This window comes from Gouania willdenowi, chromosome 21, assembly GCF_900634775.1.
Source record: "Gouania willdenowi chromosome 21, fGouWil2.1, whole genome shotgun sequence".
NCBI classification, from domain to species: Eukaryota; Metazoa; Chordata; class Actinopteri; order Blenniiformes; family Gobiesocidae; genus Gouania; species Gouania willdenowi.
The window spans coordinates 20,403,779-20,422,972 of record NC_041064.1 but is presented as its reverse complement, the minus strand read 5'-3'; the positions used below and the strand labels follow the sequence as shown (position 1 = coordinate 20,422,972).

The window sequence follows — 19,194 nt, the reverse complement described above, 5'->3', positions numbered from 1 at the left end:
ATCTTAAACGGTTTCTGAGAAAAACTGTCCCCTTTAACTCGAAAGGACAGATGGAGCTCAAACCCTTCCCTACGTTGTGGCGGGGGATAATAGGAGAGACATCCATTAGATTAAATTATTATACCGTGATTAGTAATTGGTTTTTGAAAGATGAAACCTCGTTCTACTTCCTAGTGTGATTATTGTTTGTTAGGTTGACAGAGGAAGTGGGAAAATTACAAAATCTAAAACGAAGCTGGATTGATTTGTTGATAAAAACATTGTCAGATTATATCATCACTATTATTTGACAAATATGTACTCAGTTCAAGTAAGTAATTGTTTATATATCAGTTGAATAAACTTGCTGTGTAAAATGGCGCTAACTGTTGAACATTATATATGTATTATGACTTGTAAATTGAAGTTGAGGACTTTTGAAAGGATTTGGACCTGAAAGGCTTTGACTTGAGACTAAACTCTGGACTTTAGGGACACGACTTGAAAATTACTGCTACTTGAGAAGCAGCGACTTGTTTCCATCTCTGACATTAAAGTAAAGCCCTGTTCTACTGTCGCAAATTTAAAAATCACTTTTCTCTCAACATGTTAGGACATTAAAGTGTGTCTTGGTAGATCTTAAAGGTCCAGTATTATGCTATTTTTCACCCATCTCCAATTGTTCTAAGAACCCCACAACATAGTATTTCAAGGTTTATTTTCCCAAACTCGCCCGTTTTCCAGAGCCCTCTGAAAAGTGACTTACTGAGCAGTTAAATGCAGAGAAAGCATTCTGTGTATGTACAGTAGCTTTACATATATAATACATGTATTAAACCACAGTGTTTGTTTTACCTGTGAGATAGTTTGAGAGGGAGGAGCTCACATTCTTATATTGGGTAGGAGGAGCCATGATTGTCAGGAGGAGGAGTTTCCGTTATGTGACATCAAGTAGCGAAAAAAATCCAACTTGCCCGTTTGAAGCTGACTTTTTACAAAATGTGGAATAACAACAGAGGGAGAAAACAGAACTTTTTCAACATTGGCCGTCTGAATGAGGCTAAAGGGATGTGCTGTATATTACTGTAGTAAAACCATTATAAAGTGAATTTTTCATAATAATGCCCCTTTAAAATACACATTAAAAACATTAACATTCATGGGAAAGACATTGGTTTTCTATTCACAATCATAAAATGTAAACCAAGTCGTGTAAGTTGCATCCATATTATAACTCAGGGATCTTACTTTTCTTTTCTTTCCCCTATTTCCTCCCTCATAAATTTTTCCTGAACTTACATGAGTCATAAATAATACATTTACGTTAAAAAGTATTCCTTTAAAAAATTGTGGCAAAAGCGTAGCACAAATAGCAGTAAATATATAATATATAAAAAAAACATCACAACCTATTATTCCTGTCCCTGCAGTGATGTGACAGCGTCCTTCATGGCTGATGCTGCGCTTTGCAGGTCCGTTAGTTTCCTTTGTATTGCTGTAACAACCAAAAAGAATCATGCATTATTTTTCACGTAAAACTTAAGAATCAAGATAATAAAAGCGCAAACTGACACTACTGACAAGCGAGGCTAAGCAAAAAAACATTGAGAACAGACTTTGTATACAAACAGCTCCTAACCTACAGTAATACGTCTGTTATCATGTACAATATTACACTTAATGCATCACAACCTAAACTTTTTTTGTAGTGTCTGTATAGTTTCCTCTGAGTTTAAAAAAAGAGACCATCACAAACTAGCAAAGGTGTAAAAAGTACTGTCACTTGATTTAAATTGTACACAAGTACAAGTACATCATACATAAAATACTCAAGTACAAGTAAAAAGTAGCTCAATTAAATAGTACTCAAAGTAAAAGTCACTATAGTTACTGTTACGGCAGAATTTACGGTTGACCTCATTTGAGACATGATTCATTGCTCTGGTTGAATGATAGAATCCAGGAGAAGCATTGATGATTTAATAAAAAATGATTTTATTCTAAACTAAATAAAAGAATACAAAGTGGAACAAAGTGAAACAAAATTAGCGTCCGTCCAGGCGGACGTCCAAAGGAAGTGCCGCGCCCCGCCCCAACAGTTTCAAAGCTTAAGCTTTTTATACAGATAAGAAAAGGTCCCAACAGTGAGAGACAAAAGGGAGGGAGTCAGATGCCCATAGTGGCAATGTTGGAGGATGATGAAGATGTTATGAGAAGGTTTGGCTCCAGTCTTTATCTGTCTTGATAAGTGTGTACGTCAGTGTATGTCCTTGGCAGAGACTGTGCTGCACTGAGAATAATACGATCTGTACTGTTTAATCATGATTCAGCTGTTCAAAAGTGTAAAGATTAATGGAGTCGTCATGTATTAAAACATGACAAATTGTACACATGAACATACATTTGAGGATATGATGATGAATATAAAATTTGCCATGACATTCCCCACTTTTGGTCGCCTCAACGACCAAATCAAGAAACAAAATTATTATATTCCACCTTTGCTGTCTGTCAGGGTTAACCATTAGCATCGTTATTGTCATACATTGGATATATTCTTCTTTTGTGAGGCACGGATATAGACATATCAAGAAAAATGTGGAAATAAACCTTAAAAAAAAACTTCATCATTATTATCAATGGCATGAATCATCAAAAATCATCCTTTATTACATCTAGATAAGCAAAAATCATCATTTGCATCAAGGACATCACTCGTCTTCATCGGCTGAGTTCAGTGGTAACTGGGGTAACCAATAGCATCATGAGTGAAGAACCTTGAGTATTTTCCTCAATCGTAGCAGAAGGGTTTATGACTGTATTCCTGCAGCTAGGTGTGAGCTTGTCCTCCCTCAACCTAGCTATGAGCATTTGGTGTGGCTTATAAACAAAGCTAGGCCCTTGTTCTAGAGAGTTTTCTTGTGTGTGTGTCTCAGTGGCCTTGTCGGTTCCCCCTTCATTGTTCGGTCAGCCTCCGTCTCAGCATCAGCTGGTGTCGGCAATCATCTTGGATCCATGTTGCCTGCTCCGCGACCTTCACTGCCGTGTGGGTCGTTCCGGTCGGCGTTGTAGATGATTGGTTGTTGTCTGAGGAAGGGTAGTCTCCACACACCTGGCAACCTCTCTTGGGATCGGAAGGTACCTGAACAGAAGAGGGGGAAAAACACCAAAACAAAACTCTTGGGATTGGCTGGTACCTGAACACATGCGCGATCCCACTACTGAGGCTTTAGCTGGTACCTGGTACCTGGTAGGCTTTAGCTGGTACCTGGACAGAAAAAAAAAGGGGGGGGGGGGAAAAAACAAAACAGAACAAAACAAAACAAAATAAAAAAATAAAACGAAATGAAATAAAATAAAATAAAATAAAATAAAATAAAATTAAATTAAATAAAATAGAATAAAATAGAATAGAATAGAAGTTTAGGGGTGTTAGGTTTAGTTAACTAACTAAATGAATAGTTAGTATGGCCAGGAAGGCAGAGACAGGTCAGAGGTCAGGATCTGAGAGCTTTTCAGATCCTAAAAGGTGCTGCTGCACAATCACACAATGGTTAGGTGTGGGTTAGTGAGCTTTTAGCTTTTCCTGGAGTAAGAAGAAGCATAGCTGGAGTTGCAGTGATTATCTGTGGTACATCTACTTACCTGGTGAGAAGCTTATTTGTGAAGGAGAAATCTTATTCTATCCTTTATTTATTCTGAATAATGTTAACACTCCACACCTATTTACATAGCCTAATTCTTTTATAGAGCTGAATTTGTCAGTTCATTTATTTCATTCATTTCCCTCATAATTATTATTTGAGATGTAATTTACTTAATTTTGAAGGTCAATTGGTGGCAAAAGTGTCTCCTATTCTGTGTCTGAACCAGAGTTTAGCAAGATTATTGGCCCTTTAAGGTTAGACAGAATTAAAGTTAAGTTGAGTCGAACAATCATATTGTCTTTTGCTCTCTGTATTTATCCCATTCGTGGGGGTGACGAGCCCCAGCACGGTTTGGAGAGCTTCCTTAAATGCTTGGAAGTTACTCAACTTTAAACTATCTCTTATTTCAATCAATTATCAAGAATTTCAGGAGGACCCTTTTTTAAATCTCAGGCGACCCAGATTGGGCCACCAACCCAATGTTGAGAACACTTAATTTTTCCCTTAAAAGTGTCTAAACCCAGTGAAGGTGTTTTATGGTCTTGCACGCTAAGTGCTGGTGGAACAAGAAGAAAATGGTTGGAGGGTTTTGGGGTATATTATTTTCCTATGATAAAATATAAATCAAAAATCAGAGGGACGTTGGCCCCTCCCTTCCCTTTTTTTACATAAGAATACATTTGGATTCTTAAAACCATATGATAAATATCATTGGAAAATTACTTATCTGATCATTTTGGATGTGTCTCCGTTTTCCTCTCTCTTGTGTCCGCCTGCCTTTGTGCCCTCCAACCTCCTCGACCTCCCTCTCCTCAGCCATAAAGGTCAAAGCCAGGGTCAACTGTACGCTCCTTTTGGAAATTTGAAGATCTGTCCCCACTTTCGCAGTTGGATTGGAAGTCTCTGTAGTCTCTGGAATAGATATTATGTTAGAACATCCACAATATGTCATATTGTCACGTGTCTATTTCAATCTATTTCCCCTTTGTTTCCCAGTTACAGTTATGGACAATACTTCCCTTTAATTCTCATCCTTCATCATAACAAGCAGTGACCAGGCATGGCGGCTGGAGGAAGGATCGGAGTCGAGAAGGCGGTGGCATTCTGTTAGGAAACACTCAGAAACAGAAAGAGAGGAAACCATTAAGACTTAACTGGATAATTTAAAATATCTCTTTTCTTTAGTTGGATCTGATTCGTCTCCTTACAGCGACCTGTATTTTGGAAAAAGCTACATAATAACAACAACTAAGACGAAGACGTAGACAAGTGCACACCACAACGAGTATACACATATAACAACAAAAAAACATGGACACTGAACATGTAAGGTCAGTCAAGGTCAAAGCCAGTCATTCCACTGAAAGTGGTATCATATATAAAAAAAATGTCGTTTGGTGTTTTTAAACACCCAGAAAAAAACCCTTTAAAACCTGGTAAACTTTTTAGAAGGCCCAAGGCCTAAAACCATAGTTCTTTTAACAAGCAGCAGTGTTTTCTGAACACCCCACTACATAATTGGCAAAAACAGGGAGAAGATCTAGTGCATCAAAACCCAGGAGGAAAGGAAGGTGAAACAGAGGAACATGTGTGGTCAAACAGCCATTCATCGGTCAATCACTCAATGACACGTCCACGGCACATTCGCACTCACAACGCGGTTCTCTCAGGCATACGTAACGTGTCATCATTCAGTCATTCATGCACCGCACACGTTCATGCCTCAATTTTCACGTCCATGCATTCACAAGGTTTTGCTGCATAGTGTCTAAGTGGAATATAGGTCTCATCTAACCCACCAATGGCGATAGCCAGTCCACCTCGTCTCTCGGGGTCAATGAGCTCTTATTGCCCCCCCATGCTTGGCAACCTTTTAGTGTTAATTAATTGCTTTTTACTGGTATCATCTGATTACTAAGAGGTACGCTCCTTTTTACTTCCGCCTTGGCGGAGTCTACACTTAGAGTATTGTCCCTTGCAGTACTGACAGTCTACTAGCTGCTGATCAGGCAGCAATCGCACGGCCATGCACAATAACCAAACTCAACCCCGGTCCGCGGGGGAAACTCAACCGCTGTCCATCTCCAGAAATGTAAAAAAGAATCTCTGAATCAGCAGGAAACTCAACCACCGCTCTTGAAAAATAAGAGTTTGGGAATAACTCAACCACCATAAACTCCAGAAGTCTAAGAAAAAAACCTCTGAATCGGCAGTCTACTCTCAACCACCATAAACTCCAGAAGTCTAAGAAAAAAACCTCTGAATCGGCAGTCTACTCTCAACCACCATAAACTCCAGAAGTCTAAGAAAAAAAACCTCTGAATCGGCAGTCTACTCAACCTCGGTCTGCAACCTGAGGGAAACTCAACTGTCAGAACTTTCTGGGCACCTCTAATATCACTCAACATTGAACGGAGCACGCAACCTCTAATAACCCTCCCTCTAAGGGAACGTAGAAATTTGTTCAGAACGGTACTCGGTTACCAAGCATGTATCAAATCAGGTGGACCACTATCCCCCGAAGAGCGCTTTCCCTAGCAAGGTTTATCCTTTTTCTGCACATTAAACCAGGACTTCTTGTTTGAAAAGTAATTGCCTATGTACTCATAGCAACTAATGGGACATTTTTTTTCTCAGGAAAAATTTGGTACCCCCCCCCATGCTGTCGAGTGGCTTTGGGCCGGCCAGACAGTCCGACGCGGTAAGGGGGGAGCGCGCAAAATGAAAACAATGAATGTTGAACTAGGCTGTCTGTCGCAAGCAGCTTCAAAAAGGGTAAGGTACAGATTGTTTACGAAGGTATCGGTCAAAAAAATGTCAAAATTTAAACTTGTTGAGGCTGCAGTCCTCAATCTCTGTCTCAATTTTCCTGAAATTGAGTAAAAACAAAAGAGAAAAAGAAGAATCGTTCAGAAATAACAAAGGAGAAAAACGTGTGAGCTCAAAAAAAATCATGGCCAATAAAAATTAAAACTTCAGCTCCAAAAGCTGAGGCAACAGAGGGCTCTGTCTTCAGCGGATGTAACCATATCTTGCATTGTGGGGGGCCTCCCCTCAATCAAGAGAATAAATGAAAGAAAAGCAAACAAAAACAACCTTTTAGTAACACTATTTTCTTCCCCTTTGTTTGTTGTTTTCTCATAAAGGCCAAAGCAGTGTAAATAAATGAGCAACATAATGAATAAAAGCAAAGATAAATGATGGGCACACTTGATCTCATGTGGCAAACAGAAGGGTTCTGTGTGAAGTTCTGGTGGTCCTGTGTTTCTCATAGTTGTGAATGTGGGTGTGTGACTGTATGTCTGGTCTGTCTGCGTGTGAGAGAATAAATGAAAACAAAATAATCTAGTGCACAGTCAGAAGATAGAGGGGTTAGTATTGTGCGAAGGAGAAGCTTGTTGGCTATTTGCTAGTTGTCCCCCTCCATGCCAAAGTTCAAGGCTAAAGTGATTTAGCTCTGTGCGTGCGCGTGCCTGTGCGTGTGCGTGCGCACTACCACCAAAGGCTGTGGTGGACTTCTTGTGGCTTGGTATCCTTGTGGCTTTTGAAACAGTGTCTTTTTGGTGAAGATTTCCAGCAGACGTGTGACCAGTCTGCAGTTGCTGCCCATCATTCAGGCAGTAGTCGTGGCGTTTAACTCGCAACTCATTGGTGGGGGGGAGTGTCCACTCCGACGCCCACAGGTTCTCAGTCTTTGATGATGGGGCAGGATGTGTTAATCCAGCATTGGCATGCGGCCCATTCATAGACGATGAAGAGTTGACTTGGGACTGAGCGAGTTATTTCAGCATTGCTTTGCTGAATGGGAGTTGAGTCCTTGAGTCCTGAAAGGTCACACACCTTTGATTGTCCATTTCCTTCTGATGCTTGGTCCTTTGAATGATGTTGACATTCCATTAGCGTAAGAGTTGAAGGTGATTTCATTCTTTCATTGAAGATGTCGTTTCTTCAGGGGACAACCACAAAGCCAACAGAAACTAACAATTTAAATAATAAAAAATGATAATGATGGTAACAGTAATATTAAAATAAAATAAAATGAAATACTGTATTCATCTGTGTGTGTGTGTGTGTGTTGCCCATCAAACATGAAATCAAAATAAAATTTAAAATAAAAATAAAAATAGTGTCTGTGTGTAATGGCACTATTCTATCGGCAGGGGAGAAGTGAGAAATCACAATGTTGTGTCACAAGTGTGTAGTGCACTAAACTGGCCAGTGAGGGGCGCCACCTCTCTCTTGGGATGGGTGTGGCGTGTGCGTGCGCCCGTGCGCGTGCCTGTGTGTGTGCTCTCTCTCTCTCCCTTTCTCTCTCTGTACGTGTGTGGGTGTGTGTGTGTGTGTGTGTGTGTGTGTGTGTTCACACGTCAAAAAAAAAAGAAAAAACACAGCAGCGACGTGTGTGTGTTTGGCTCTCTGTATTTCTCTCCCTTTCTAAAAAGCTGACACTCGTCAAATGAAAGCATTAAAGCCAAGCCAAAGGGAGAAATCTGATTCCACGTTTAAACAAAATAAAAACAAAGATAAAAAAAAGTAAAACTCGCCTGAAAGCATGATCTGAGTTCACATCATACCAAGATTGTATATGCGTATGCATATATTATTTGTTTATTGGGTTGTTCATCTGTTTGATTCACAGAAACACAATTTAGGTTAGATTCGGGGTTTTAATCTATTTTGCTTTCGGTACAGAGGTGAACTCAGATCATGGCACCGCTGGGATGTTTTGGAAACTTTGGTTGCCCGTCTATCTCTGGTCAGGACCTCACAGGCTGTGGGAGTCCGAACAAAACCAAAGTAAATAATGACCTAAACAAAATATCCGAGCCCGAAGAAAACCAGAGAGAACCTACAGCATTAAAAAGCAACCATTTGAGCCCTTCTCATGGCTATTCACTGCGTCAAAACACAGAACAGCTGAGGATCAAAATCAAAGCTCAAAGCTGAAAATCAATACAATGCTTGACTGGTTCCAAAAAAAAAAAAAAATCAACACAGAGCAAATATATATGTAAATGAAAATTTATACATATATGTTTATAAAGGCAGCTTTACCTTAGTCCGAATTGGTGTTTGAGGTTCAACCGATGGTTCGTGCTCCAGTCTCTGTCCGAGGGCGGACCACCGCGGGCCAGCCCCGGGGCTTCAAATGTGTCGACCCAGTGCTGGTCCACGATCGACGCCCCACAGAGCAGAAGATGGATTCAGTTCGTCGACGCCAATTGTTACGGCAGAATTTACGGTTGACCTCATTTGAGACATGATTCATTGCTCTGGTTGAATGATAGAATCCAGGAGAAGCATTGATGATTTAATAAAAAATGATTTTATTCTAAACTAAATAAAAGAATACAAAGTGGAACAAAGTGAAACAAAATTAGCGTCCGTCCAGGCGGACGTCCAAAGGAAGTGCCGCGCCCCGCCCCGACAGTTTCAAAGCTTAAGCTTTTTATACAGATAAGAAAAGGTCCCAACAGTGAGAGACAAAAGGGAGGGAGTCAGATGCCCATAGTGGCAATGTTGGAGGATGATGAAGATGTTATGAGAAGGTTTGGCTCCAGTCTTTATCTGTCTTGATAAGTGTGTACGTCAGTGTATGTCCTTGGCAGAGACTGTGCTGCACTGAGAATAATACGATCTGTACTGTTTAATCATGATTCAGCTGTTCAAAAGTGTAAAGATTAATGGAGTCGTCATGTATTAAAACATGACAAATTGTACACATGAACATACATTTGAGGATATGATGATGAATATAAAATTTGCCATGACATTACTTTCACCCCCCCACGCTTCTTTCTGGTTATAAATGTTGCCATGGTTCCCTTACATACAGTAAACATCTCATGAATAAACTTAAAAAGTCAGAAACTAAATCTTGCACAATTAGAACTCAATTTATTTTCCACAAAAGCATCTGTATAAAATAAAAATTTGTTCAAATGTACAATTCTTTCTTAAAACAAAATAACATCCATGAATTAAATTTAAAAAAAAAAAAAAAAAAAAAAGCTAAATTTAGAAAACTGAGAAAATGACCTCCATTAAATGCTGTTTTGGTGCCGTGCATTACGTTAAATCTCATTGGTCGGCTATGATGTCATGCATTTGATTATTGTCTGGTCATTTTTGGTAGTTTTACAATGTCTGTTGATCATTTTAAAACTAAAAAAAACTATTTTAGTCAGTAACAGTTAGGCATTGAAGTGTAACAAATTACTTTATTTATTTTAAAATGTACTTAAGTATAAGTAAAATGACTGATTTAGAAATATACTCAAAAAAGTACAAATACCCATAAAAGCGACTCAATCACAGTAACGTGAGTACTTATAATCAGTTACTTTCACCTCTGGATAAGGAAAGTGAAGAAGGTTTAGCTGATTTATTTGGTTGAACTAAAAACAATGTAGGACATTTACCAAATGCGTTATTAAATTATTATTGGTGGGGTGCAAATAAAGTGTTGTGCGTGCGTATTGGTAGTTTTAGGTAATTTTGGGTCAGGAGGTGTGAGTTGTGACACCATCTTGATTTGAATAGTGATCTAAGGACTACAGACGTTAAATGAAATGATTTTTTATCTAAAGTTATGAACAGTGAAACTCACCTTGCTGCTGCGTGGCCACAAACTGCAACAGTTTTCCAGAAGCTGTCAACACCGATAGTGCAAGATCATAATCTGTGCAAAGCAAAGAGACGAGTTTAGAGTCGCTGTCACTGGCAAATGTATTTGTATAGCGCATTTCATACACAAGGCAACTGAATGTGCTTCACATGATAAAACATTCAATTGTTTAAAATCAATAAGAACATTTAAAATCATCAGTAAAATCAATTCAAATCATCAACAAACATGACATCAACAACGTGACCAAAAATCTCTCTCTCAATCATATGCAGGAGAGAAAAAAAAGCCTTTAACTTTGATTTAAAAATGTTCACATTAGATGCTGACTTCAGCTCTGCTGGCAGTTTGTTCCACTTCTTTGCAGCATAACAACTAAAAGCAGCATCACCATGTTTACTGTGAGCTCTGGGCTCCACTATCTGACCTGTGTCCATAGATCTGAGAGACCTGCTGGGTTCATACCTGACTAACATGTCACTGATGTATTCTGGACCAAACCCATTCACAGATTTATACACCAGCAGCAGAACTTTAAAGTCTGCTGTTGAATCTGATCCAGGATCTGTTCTCACCTTCCTGACTAGCCTGGTCCTCCTCAATCCTCTCAGCAGCAGCATTCATTCCACTGAAGAAGTCGCTGAAGATGGCGCGTGTGCATCCAGCCACGTTGCAGCTCTTCCAGAAGCTCGCAGAGTCCATGTTGGGTTTGGGGGTTTGGGTGGTTTTAGGTGGAAGAGAAGAAACGGTCAATCTGGTGGCTTGGTGGAAGATTCCAACACTGCCAGGGTTGGACTGGTTTGGTTGGGAAGAGGAGGAGGTGGCTGGTTGTGGGAATGATGGTTTAGTAGAAACCTGACTGGTACTCTGCTCAGACCTGAAGCCTAAAGGAAGAGTCAGGGTCATGTATTAGATGAACTTTTCTAACATTTAACCCACTTTAAACCTGACAAATAAAACATTTTAAAATGTAATGAACTAACAGGGAATAAGTAAAATCATGTTTTATAATAAATACATAAAGTGCTGTACAGTCAAAATAACAGGTAATAACCAATGTTTGCCATTTGTGCCAAAAAGCTTAAGAAAACAAAACAGGAAATTATATATTTTAAAGTGTAACTAATCCCCCATTTGTTTTACTGATCTGCTAATAGGAAGATATCATGGCTCCTAGAGTAGTTAAGACACGCCCAGTCACAGCAGCCCCGCCCCCACAGCACTGCACAATTCCACATGGAGCTGTCAATCAATGCTCACTGAGGGCTGTGAGAGGAGGAAACTAGTCCCTCCTCCCATCTTTTATAGGAGGGGCGGGGCCTATAGTCACTGTTAGCGACGTCACTGATTCAATCTCAGCAAATAGCAAAAATCAATTGTAAAAGCTGGCATTCAACCCATAAAGGGCAGTCACTATGACTTTTTACAACTAAAAACACTAAATTTAAATACTTTGACTAAAATTTAAAAAATGGGACTAGGATCAATAAACTACGTTATTTCAGACGTAATCATATATGTATTCAGCAGGAAAAAAGGAGTTTTAGGGTGCACACTTTAAGTTAGCTATTGAAAGTTTATTTTTGTACTTTAGTTCCACGTAGCATATCTAATGCAGTCTAATAATTTAATGCTCTTTTCATTTCTGCTTCTCATTATTTACTTTCTTTCTTAGTGTGTAGGCATTTTGTTTAGTGTTATTATTATTTTTTCATTGCAAATGAAGAAAGGCATTTAAAGTCCTAGTGGCATGATCAAACACGTTATTTTAAATGAAAATAGAGAACCCAACAATCATTTTGATATATGACACGTATGGTCAAATGTTTGTAGTATAAGGGAAATGTTGGCTTCGTTTCCTTTTTTTTACTCTTATAGTACAAACATCTGAACCCATCATATCAAAATGATTGTTGGGTTTTGTATTTTCTAATAAAATTAACTTGTTTTATCATGCCACAAAGACTTTAAAAAGATTGGCGTTAAATTGAAGATTTACTCGTTACACTTGGAGCCATTTTGTTTACATCGAAGCCACAAATGTACCTTTAGTGCCAAACTAGCCATGGATGCTACTATGTGCGTTCACTGAAAACTGGCAGAGGAAATCTCACCGTTAACGTCGTTCTCCAACGACGCTGCCTCCACTTTAACCAAAGCACAGGGAGTCAGAGGCGATGTTTGACAATCTGCATCTCGGAACAGCTGGGAATCCATGCAGACGTGCACAGGAAGGAGCAAACTCTCTGACTCAGCATCCTGAAAGAGAGCACAGCTGTGTGGCAAACCCCTAGTCATGAAGGTAAAGATAGAAAGTTAAGTGTTCAAAGTGAATAAAATACTCACTGAATATATGGCCTCCTCATTTATTATGTCTGCACTTCTATCCTGGGAGTGATTACCTGACGAGACAGAAGAAAGCAGGACGTTATCACGAGCTTGTCCACAGACTCCACAGAAACAGGACAGATGTAGACGTAGACATGGCTGCTGTATGAAAAGGAGCACCATCAGTAACAATTAGGTTAGTTTCAACACGTAGATAAAAAATACTAAATAAATGATCATATGATGGAGAACAGAATTCAAAAAAGAACAAACACATTTACCAAAGTACAAAAAAACCCACATTTGATGACATCTTGGAAAAGGAGTGAACAGGAAGTGAAGATGTATGTAGTCCCACCCCTTTTTCATTATTTCAGCTTCCCATCAGAGTAAACTACTGCAATAAGTATTTTATTTGTTCAAATATATTGTGCTAAATATAGTGATCATATGATGATCATATAAGTTAATTCCAAAAAGTATTTATCATTAACAGAATATACACACAACAGGCCTTGCAACTGTTTTAGTCGCACTTTATTTCTAATTTCTTGCGGATGTTTGCTCCTAATCTGTTAATCATGATTTAAAAAAGCAACAGACCAAATGCTGACTCAGTAGCCACTTCATTTGAAAGACTCACATCAACTCTTGATACTGCGCAGCAGGAGGGTCATCAACTACGTCCTTGTTCACTGTATTGTGTGTAGTGGACTAGTTTTTAGGCCGGGCTACCAGACTGGAAACACCACTCACTTTGTTCTTCTTAAAATTGCTACTCCTCTGTTATTCGAGAACGGATCGGGCTGTAATTTTGTAATGTATAATCTATGGATGAGTATGCAGACGCTCGAAGCCCGATTTTTTGATTTGGGGCCCCAAAAGAAAAATAGAAAGTTAATTTCTCATTTATTTGCAAGTCAAATATTACAACGGTTAGTGGTACCGTTAATCTATAGGAACATAGTCGTGTGATAGATCGTTTTAGTTCAACGTAGATTACGATTATGCCTCGCACAATTCGATTAGGGGCCCACCTCCCTTTATAGGCAATTTCCATTAAAGTTATTTTCTCAGTCATTTGAGAGTCAAATATTGTGACAGTTGGTGGTACCGAATCATTGACACACACCAATATATGAATGGGGCCAATTACTCTTAATGTACCACAGGGGCGCCAGGGGGCCCCATTTTTCAAATAACTACTCTGTTAATGCTCGTTGAATCAGGCTGTAATTTGACATGGATATTCTATGAGTGGATGTCAAGAGCCTCTCGGAGGCCTTTTTGAAAGGGGGGGGGATGAGGAACCACCCCCTTTTCCGGTAGTTTCTAAATTTATTGGAACAAAGTCATGTGATATATCATTTCAAAGGCAATTCAAAGTAGATTACCATTTTACGTTGCACAATTTCATTTATTTTACTCATTCACTGAATTCTCGGGAACGTCCTATTCGGTGCTGACACATTGCGCGGGCCCGGCCGTAGTTCATCAGAACTTGTTATTAAACCTTGGATTAAAAGGTTCCATCTTTTTACATTGTTACATCCTGCTGTACCAAGTTCTCCACAGGGTTTGTGTTTACTTACCTAAAGGTGACCGCGCCGAGCTTTCAGCGACGTTCCTGTGGAAAAACCAGAGAAATGTATCCTCTGTTGTTATTGAAGATGGCAAAAAAAAAAAAAAAAATACACTTAACTTTCACAAACCAAGAGTAAAAATGTCTAATTTTGAAGATGAAAAAGGGTGAAACATACCTGTTTCTCTGAGGAAGCAGACCAGCGTCAACAATTAATGAAAGCAAATAGATACAAATGACAAACGCTGTGTAATGACAAGCCTCATGATTAATAGGTAAAGGTATAGACCTACTTCCTGCTCCAGATGATAATTTTGACTTTCTTCTGTATCAGTTTCTATAGGGGCAATCAGGCCCATCTCTGTGTCTGTGTCATCTGTAAACAACAACAACAATGTCAAAAAACAACTCACAGTCAGTGAGTGAGTGGATAATCTTCTCCTATCAGAGCTCACCTGAGCTCGAGGTTTCCTTTATACGTTTCCACTTCATTTTGGAAGGACTTTCCTCCTGCCTGTGAAAGATAAACAAGACTTTTTTCTAAATACAATAAGAAGATGTTAAGAATGAGCACTATAGAAGATATGCTGCATCACTAAAATGCACAATAAAGACATACAGTCTTTAACCTTATGATGATACATGTTGGTGCAGTGAGAAGAAGACGACGGCACATAGAGGACAACTGATTGATTGATTGTACATTATTGCATTATTCACATCAGAAGTGTGAAATGACACATTTCGTGGCATGTTGTGACAACAAGTTTCAAGTGTTAGTTTCCTTATCAAAATCTAATTGAATTTGTCTTTTATTTTTTATTTTTTACAAAGCTTTAAAGATCTGCTTTAGTTTGAGTTGACTAAATAAAGAAAGGAGTTCTGTAGGCCAGTGGTTCCCAAAACAACTCTCGGGGTACAGGAGCACATTGCAGGAGGTACTCGGAATGATTTACCAATTAATTTAAAAATAATTGAGAAATGTTCCTAGCCTATATTTTTGGGACAAATTAACAGTCCCATCTCTTAATAAAATACTATATTCTGTATTTATTGAAAAAGGGTTATTTTATGCTTTAGAGGCTATTTTATCACACTTCTGACAGTATAAGACAATAATTACCTACATTTTATAAAGGAGACTGTATTTACCTACTATTGAAGTAGTCATATAAAAGTTGTAGTTTAACTCAAATCCACTTTAGATTCCACTTATTGTTTTGAAGTTGTAGATTAATCCTTAGGAAACAAATGTTAGAGACACAGCTATGGGTATAGGAGAGCGTACTGTTCAACAAATGAAAAAGCAAATTAAATTATGGAGAGGGAACTTAAGATATGAAGAGCAGGTACTATGTACACACAATTTGACAAAAATAAAAAGGGGGTACACGGGATAAAAAAGAACCACTGCTGTAGACTAATATGAAGGGTGTCGACTAAAATGAGTATAAGTTGCTGATGAAAAGTGAGCGCTAATGTAAAACGTCAACTTTGTATTTCGTGACAAAGTTCACATTTAATCTCAATCCAGTTTTAATCAGGTGAAAAATGACAAATAATGAAGACTATGATGTAAATCATTAGTGGTCTATTTAACACTGATATATGACTGGCTAGAAATATATTGCTTATTAAATCTTAAACTAATGGCTCTAGTTTTCCTTTACATCACCTGGATGTTAAGGAATAATATTGTGCTTTTTTTTTTTCCACCACTTCTAGACACAACAGCTAATTTCACACAAAATCCTGATTATTGTAATGAATGAAATACCAAGTTTCTTAGAAAATCTACTATTTAGATCCACCATATACTGACAGATTTATGCATTTATTTTGGTGACTTGTGTTACGCCTAAGATTGAAATAATGTGTTAAAGGTTTCATTTATTAAGGACATTTACTTTGATCTCCTGACATGTTTTGACTGACAACTGTCAGTCTTCCTCAGAGGCATCTAGGTGAAAGTAAAGTACATTTCCTGAAAAAAGTTGTCTGAATAAAGGAAACCATAACATATTATTTAAAAAAAGAAGACAAAAAGAACTTGCTGGAATTAAGATTGTAATAAATCAAGAGCTAATTTCTCACTCAACACTTACTCGTCATCAAAGCTCAGTCGTCTCTGAAAAGCAAAAAACAAAGTCAGGAACGTGTAGGAAGGCAATAAAGCATCGCTCATGAGTGTTCATGTCATAGAATTACTTAAGCCACTCATTTGAAAACTACGTAATTACAAGTGGAGATGTCACAATATCAAAACAAAGTTACTGTAGATGTGCGAGCACTTGCAAACTAACCTTGAGAGATCCACATTTGCTTTGATTTGTGGAGCTGTGGGACGACGAGGCAGATGAGCTCTGTCCGTTTAAAGACTTGTTCTGTCCTGTTCATTCAAAACACACAGAACATGAAGCAAACTCTAAAATCTACTCAAACATGCACTTAACACTTACTTTTCTGACTGTGCCTCATGCAGAATATTCTGTTCAAAAACAGGAGATAATGTTATTTAAGTTTGACTTCAACCTCAGCAGAACAGATGTTAGGAAAACATGCAGGAAAAAATATTAAACTTAACTGACCCATATTTCCCTCCAACTGCATCTTCCATTTTTGTGGCACCGTCCTCGATCGCGCACGGGAAATGGTACGACTTTTTGCAGCGTTTGACTTCACATCCAACTGTGGCTCCGTTCTTTCTGCATTTTTTGCATTTCTATCGACAGAGGGACACGTCTGAAGGTGTTCTCGCCAATGTAAATGTCAACGTTTTCCCGTTCTTACCAGTTTGGCTCCTCGATAGGCCTCTTGCAGCACATCCTCCATAGAGAATCCAAACAGGTCGTCAAACTCAGGTGACTCTTTACAAAAAATACCAGATGCATATAGCTAAAAAGGAAAAACACACAAAACAACAGAAAGAGGAGAACATTAAATCAAAATATCCACAAGTTGATAAGTTTAATTACTTTTTTTATATTATGAACAGTAACTAGTTTCCTGTTTTTAGCTTTCAGGGGTCCAAATTTACTTTGACTGTAATGCTGTCAGGACATTACTAACAAATATTTTATATTGGCTATTTTACTCAGTTTGGAGATGCAATCCAATTAATTAATTATGTTATTTTGTTGATACTTTTTCTTTACTCCAAATAAAAAAATATATAAATATTACGATTTTATTTGTATACTGTATATATGCACAACACAACCATGAAAAGTTGATGTATATCTGTCTGTTGGGTGAAGTTATGGAATGTGTTACCAAATGAATTGAAGTATAGTAGGAATGTGTTGTTATTTAAAAAAATGAATAATAATAATAATAATAATAATAATAATAATAATAATTAGCAGATTGTGTAGATTTTTATTTTATTTTTTTTAAATGTGACTCGCACCCATGCAATACCACTTGTTCCGGCAACAATAGTTATCGTGACGTTTTAATTTCGTGGTGTATCGTCGCACGATATATCGTTCCATGTTTAATAATAATAATATTAATGGTAGCAACATGTACTATAACTAGGGGTGCACTGATTGCAATTTTTTGGCTGATCATCAATTTTTTTAAAAGCCTGACCTGTCAATTCCAATTTTTTTTTTTTTTTTAGTATACACCCCGAACATTCCAATCTTATATTATTGTAAAACATTGAACAATATCCACAAAACAATACAAACGTGTTGCTTTAACTGCACATGAAGTAGTTAACTCAAATATAAATTTAAAGTTTGGAATATTGCTGTCCAAAAATACTAAATTATAACACTTTTTATTAGTCTTTCATTTTTCACATTTTAAAAACAAACTAAACGTGTCCATCATGTTACACTGCAGACCTGTTTGGAGCTCTTTGACTCAATTAAAACGCACAGCATTATGTTGGTTTAACAAATATAGAAAGTCACAGGGTTTGGGGCAGATGATATAATAATAATCTACAGGACAAACAAAACAAAAAAACATCTTAAACCACCAATAAAGAGTCCTGAGTTTTAGGTTTCCTTGTAGTGCAAAAATTCTAAAAAAAAAAAAAAAAAAAAAGTCAAAATGCAGCATCTTTGTGGATATTTAAATGTAAAAAAAATATCAATCTAGAAATAATCTGCAATAGTTTACAAGATAAAAGCTCCTAAAAGTCAAACAGGACAGTGGTTGACTTTTGAAGACGTTTGCAAAGGTAGGAAAGATCGGTTTCATACGCAAAGATCGGCCGATCGCCAATACTTCAAAATAAGAGAAGTCGGCACCGATCGATCGGTGCATCCCTAATTATAACTAAATAAATAAAACTAGAATTTAACGTTTATTACTCAAACTTAAAACAGCTTGTTTACAATGGCTTAACTCGAGTGTATAAAACTATTTTGTAGAGAACAAACTTGTATAGATTACAGAGGAACACAGTGACCGGTGTAAAGTTCAGTTTGTGGATATTTACCAAACAGTTCTGGTGAGCGATCACTTCGCCTTTGCACGACAAAGCTCCAGTCATCGTAGTTTCATCTATCCTCCGACAAAGTACACAGCTCTCCATCTCCATAGGACCAAGGGACTAACTGTAATACTGACTTTAGTCAACTTATAATCGTTTTTTTTTCTTCATATAAACGTGCAGACCAGCAACAATCCCGCCATTTGATTAAATTATCTAGCCGTTTCCTCTCGCTAGTCTAGTTTCGGTTTCTTCTTCTTCTTCTGGTGTTTATTGGTAGTTTTCAGTCACGTGTTGGTGCTTTGCCGCCACCCACTGGCTTTCTCATCAACTTCCTGTGACCACGATGTTACTTTAAAAAGGATTATCTTAATATGTTCACTGTATCCGATGTTAAATTTGTCTTGTTTGTTAATGGTAAGACGATGAATTTTGGTGTGTATAATATTATTTCGTTAGGTAAATACTATATTCATAAATACCATTTATTTAAATCTAAGCCTAACTTTACCCACTGAAGGAGAGCTTTTTTTTTTTTGTTTTTGTTTTTTTTTTGCTTTTTGTCAATTATTTATCTCTT

The 19,194-nt window shown here is 37.8% G+C and overlaps 1 protein-coding gene across 3 annotated transcripts; it reads right to left on the bottom strand.

The window, feature by feature from the left end:
* Positions 1-816: 816 nt before the first annotated feature.
* phf11 (PHD finger protein 11) lies at positions 817-18,869 on the bottom strand. 3 transcript variants are annotated; one of them, XM_028436529.1, is made up of 15 exons: positions 18,621-18,869; positions 16,955-17,059; positions 16,753-16,886; positions 16,624-16,652; positions 16,468-16,553; positions 16,270-16,292; positions 14,620-14,678; positions 14,458-14,540; positions 14,343-14,370; positions 14,175-14,237; positions 12,601-12,656; positions 12,369-12,513; positions 10,830-11,138; positions 10,237-10,308; positions 817-1,474 (listed from the first exon to the last, which is right to left on the bottom strand). In XM_028436529.1, exons 1-15 carry the CDS (start codon positions 18,720-18,722, stop codon positions 1,392-1,394), a joined length of 1,377 nt encoding a protein of 458 aa, XP_028292330.1. In that variant the 5' UTR covers positions 18,723-18,869; the 3' UTR covers positions 817-1,391. The 3 variants fall into 3 exon arrangements, with proteins under 3 accessions (XP_028292330.1, XP_028292331.1, XP_028292332.1); XM_028436530.1 differs by having other exon boundaries at positions 14,175-14,209; positions 14,343-14,350; XM_028436531.1 differs by lacking the exon at positions 817-1,474 and adding an exon at positions 3,190-3,247.
* Between the last annotated feature and the right edge of the window lie 325 nt (positions 18,870-19,194).

What these genes read in the sequence shown, in the direction of transcription:
- phf11 (XM_028436529.1), bottom strand. Translation starts at nt 18,722, where the DNA reads ATGGAGATGGAGAGCTGTGTACTTTGTCGGAGGATAGATGAAACTACG. An exon ending in GCAAATGTGGATCTCTCAAG is followed by an intron (nt 16,293 to 16,467) that starts GTTAGTTTGCAA and finishes TTTGCTTTTCAG; the next exon opens with AGACGACTGAGCTTTGATGA. An exon ending in CTGCTTCCTCAGAGAAACAG is followed by an intron (nt 14,238 to 14,342) that starts GTATGTTTCACC and finishes CAATAACAACAG; the next exon opens with AGGATACATTTCTCTGGTTT.